At 42.0% G+C, this 4,365-nt stretch overlaps 1 protein-coding gene across 2 annotated transcripts in view; it reads left to right on the forward strand.

The window, feature by feature from the left end:
• Positions 1–1,531: 1,531 nt before the first annotated feature.
• LOC135105212 (glutamate receptor ionotropic, kainate 4-like) overlaps positions 1,532–4,365 on the forward strand; it is a 17,464-nt gene continuing 14,630 nt past the window's right edge. Inside the window, exons 1-2 of one of the 2 annotated variants that reach the window (XM_064013328.1) lie at positions 1,532–3,077; positions 3,899–4,086. In XM_064013328.1, the coding sequence (XP_063869398.1) occupies positions 2,903–3,077; positions 3,899–4,086 (363 nt within the window). In that variant the 5' untranslated portion in view covers positions 1,532–2,902. The remainder of the gene's footprint in view (positions 3,078–3,898; positions 4,087–4,365) is intronic. The other variant, XM_064013327.1, reaches the window with a different exon arrangement.

Here is a 4,365-nt window from a genome sequence, read left to right on the forward strand (position 1 = left end):
TTTCTTGTATCTGTGTCATTAGAGGATTTATGAAAAAAGTTCTTGAAGTTTTAAAGGGAATTTTAATTGAAATGAATAATGTATTGTTTTGGAGATGCACTGAATTGTACAAAAATTGTCCAAAATGTCTGGTAAGTTTTGTTCTGCCTGGTGCAGCGTGGTATGCCCTTCCACCATGACTTATTTCTTGCTAAACTGTGACTGTCAGTTCAGACTATATTCAACCTTTATGAGAGAAATTTATTACTTGTGCGAGCTTTTAAAAAGGATTTATTTCCAAGGGTTTGTTGAAATTTTCAATATTCTTTTGTTTGGCTTTAGTCAAGAATGATGCCAAGTTGTTCTCAGCATTACTAAATATGAACAGATATCCAGTAATTATTCAGAAAAGGTACAAAGACTTCACTTGCTTATCTACTTTAAACTTGTGCTTATCTTTTGCTTATATCTGCTCACATAATGAACCAAATATACTCATATTATTTACATTCTTTAGAGAGACCTAAGTTAAGAAGGACCTGATAGAAGTCTAAATAAAAAATGGTAACAAAATCTGCCTCAGTCTCCATCTAGGGAGGGTATAAGGGTTATAACAAGGGGGATGGATGTAAATAAAATTCTTAGGATCAGCAACCAGGATAGAACAAGAAACAATGGGTTCAATTTAGGTTAAAAAAATTTAGGTTAAGGAAGGAGATAGGAAGAAATTGGTTCTCAAATAGAGTGGTAGATAAGTGGAATGGACTCAGTTATCATGTTGTTAGTGCTAGAACATTGGGGAGCTTCAAGAGAAGATTAAATGGGTTTATGGATGGGGATAATAGATGGAAATAGGTAGGTATATTTCATACAGGGATTGCCTCCTGTAAGCCTGGTTGTTTCTTGCAGCTTCCCTTATTTCTTATGTTCTTATGGTCTTATATTGCTTCCTTTGGGAGTGTGCCAAAGTGAGATTCAATTTATGTATACCATATGAACCAAACCTCACATAAGTAAGAGGTGAGTAAACACGGCAGGGATCAACTGCATTTAAAAACATGGGACGAGCCGTGTTGGATTGCTGTGTCTTATTGTGGCTTGCATTCTGAGCGAGTCCTTAGGTGTTGTGGTGATGGTGGCAGCTGCTTCTCTTAATATCATGTGTATCACTTTGGTCTGTGCTTCAAATTATTTTTCTAACAAAAGTACATTATCTTTTATTCCAAAAAACTGAACATTTTATTTATGTATAGATATTCGTACACCAGAATCTGTGTTCAGTACCAAACTCACAGATGATACCTCAGCTTTGTATCTCTTAAAACTCACATCCTTTATATTTTTGTCTAAAATGATGCTAGATCTGTTATACAATTTCTTTCATCAATAAAAAATTTAAAATCTTGCCAGATGTACTCCTGGGCTTTCATTTAGCTAAAATGATCTCATAGTCTCCCTTCATCTCTTGCCGTATTTCATCTGTATGGCATCTTTTCCATCACCTCTGTCTCCAAGGCTGCACTTATTCTCCAGACCTGTTCTGACAACAATGCATGATTCTGGGCTTTCCTCCTTTACATTCCCTCTCCTTTAGCGTGCCTTAGAAATTATTTATAATGATATTTTCTTTGCCCGCTCTGGCCTTGATTCTTTGAACAATTATGGTCTTGATGAAGTTCCTCTGTTACTGTTTTTGTGCTCCCTCCTTGCCTATCAAACATTTCTGACTAGAATAGATTCACATACATCTTTCCTTCTTACTGGAAGTTCGCCTACATGAATTCATGCTATTTGTGATCAATCCGGTCCTTCAGAGTATAAAATATGATTTCCTACCTTCCTAAAGTTTTTGAGTCTATTCTCAAACATAATCTACTGTTAATCTTTCTGATCGGCAACATGGATGCGAGAGTGTTAGGAAGTAGTGTGATGGTAGTGATCACGATAAAGTGGAATCTCACCCTCCTGTTTCACGTGAATATGTAATGTTCTGGTGGATGATTCAGATGAGACTGAGACAGATGGTAGAGTTTAAAATGTGTGAAAGGAAGAAGGTGAGGATGAAGGAGTGCAAATGTAATGCAATGCGTGTAGTGTTTGAGGAGTAGAGGGATGAACATAGGAATTTCTGAATGGCGACCAGCAAGGGGAATGTCTTTAGTATTCAGGATCACGTGTTACTGTGGATAAAGGAACAGATTGGAGCAAATAAAAAAAATCAAGAAAGTTGTGGGGAGGAATGAAGAGAGTTTAGATGTAGATCGATTGAAATGATGCAGGGAATACGCTATGGAAGTGTGAAGCGGACAGAATTGTATGGAGTGGAAATACAGAATGAGAGCAAGATGAAAGAGATTGAATATGATGGAAAAGAGGTGCCTGAGAAGCATGATTGGAGTAACAAGGGGATAAAGTAGGAAATCAAAGTGAGGAAGAACTGATTGCAGAGACTGGCTGGTCAAGCAGAGGAAAGAGTATTACTTGCAATAAAAATAACTGTTCAGTGGAAGTGTCGTAGGTACAAACTTTCTGAGTCAACAGAAAACGAGAGCAGGAATGACCTGACTGATATAAACAGCAGTGAGAGCAGTGTGCGGAGCGGAGCGGTGCAGCAAGGACCCCCCAGGACGCAGGCAGCTTGGAGCTGTGTTGGTGAACATGGTTGTGGTGGCACGTAATGAGTCAAAATTTATCTGCTCTTGCAGTGCCTGAATGCGTATCCAAGAAAATCTTTCGTAGTTGTGCATTATTTACTTAAAGACACAAATAGAGAAAAGAAATTTACGATGCAGAAGTGCAGCAAAGACTCGGCAATCTTATGAACACTGGCAAGGCATGACCGTAGATTGAGGGGCGCAGCACGCCTCACCAGACTGGAAGTTGTTCGCTGCTGGTCGGCGGTTACCTGTCCCCGGAATAAACAATGTCCTCCGTCGGCGCGGTGTGGATGGCGGTGCTGGCAGTCTGTGGGGGCGTGGCGATGGCGGAGGAGACACAGACGGCGGCTGCCTGGTGGCGGGCAGCTGGCGAGGACCTGGTGCGGGCGTGGGCAAGACAGGAGGAAACAAAGACCGTGACGCTGTTGCTACTGGCTGACGGTGTGTGTGTGTGTGTGTGTGTGTGTGTGTGTGTGTGTTATTTACCATGTAGGGCAATGGACAGGAGATGAGTTAGCTTTGTCACCCTGGGCAGCGCCGCGGACTTCTACTGTGAACATGGAATCTAGTTTGTTTACATGCGGAGAGATTTATGTTATCAAATTGGCCGGCGTAACATAAATGACCTACACTCTCAGTTGGGGCAGTTATTAGATTCGCTGAGTAAACATCAACAACTGTCCTTGTCCCCGGTCACACGCCAGCCCTACCGCCCAGCCTGTCCGGTGCACGACACACAGGCGACGCCCGAGCAGTCCTGCCGTCATAGAACAGCGTCGAATAATTAAATGGAATAGACTCAGTAATTAGGTTGTTAGCACCGATTTATTAAGGAGCTCTAAGAAAAGATTAGACGAATTTATCGATGAAGATGATAGGTGGAAATAGATAGGCACGTTTCATTCAGGGACTGCCACGTGTAGCCCTGATGAGTTTTTGCAACTTCCCTTATTTTATGTTCTTATGCTCTGAAACTCCAGCCACAACAATCATTAAGCCTACTGATGGCTTAAAGTTCAAAGATCCACGCAACTTGAAAAATTGAATAGATGAATGAAGGTGCCTATTTGTAACGATTCATAATTATGACGAAAAGTGTTGATATCAAAGCAGTAACAAATATTCTCTTCTCTTATATCATTTCACTTCTCCACATTTCTTCCCTGACTTTCCAGCCCTTTTCTACCTCCCTGTTTACATCTATTCGCCTTACTTACCCATCTCACCTACCCTACAGCAGCGTCGGTTTCTCTCTCCCGTAGGAGATGTGAGGGAGGCAGCGGCGTGGGCGGACACAGTGAGGATCTTTGCCTCCCACCTCGCAATATCCGAAGATCCTCTGGTTTGCGTGGTCGCCTCCCTGCCGTCCCTGCCCCTGTGGCGTCCCGATAGTAGGACCCTGCTGGTGGCGCCCCTGTTCAGCCAACACCACGCCCAGGCCCTCTCTCAGGTTAGCTGTGACTCGTGAGGCAAACACTAGTATTCAGAAATGCTTTGCTCTCTCGCTGCCACTATTTTCAAAGGGTACAGAGATGATTAGCCGGGTTCCCAAGAGTTTTCTCCTGTTAATAATGTAGTTATCTTGTTAATCTGTCACTAGAACCATAAAAGAACACCTTCGATAATCTGTGTAGCTTCAACTAGAGCCTTTTGAATGTAATGGAGGTGCGCCACAGAAGTGTTTCAGAATATGGCCCATAAACCGACAGCTGTGTACTCTCTTATATTC

This window comes from Scylla paramamosain, chromosome 11 (assembly GCF_035594125.1).
Source record: "Scylla paramamosain isolate STU-SP2022 chromosome 11, ASM3559412v1, whole genome shotgun sequence".
NCBI lineage: Eukaryota > Metazoa > Arthropoda > Malacostraca > Decapoda > Portunidae > Scylla > Scylla paramamosain.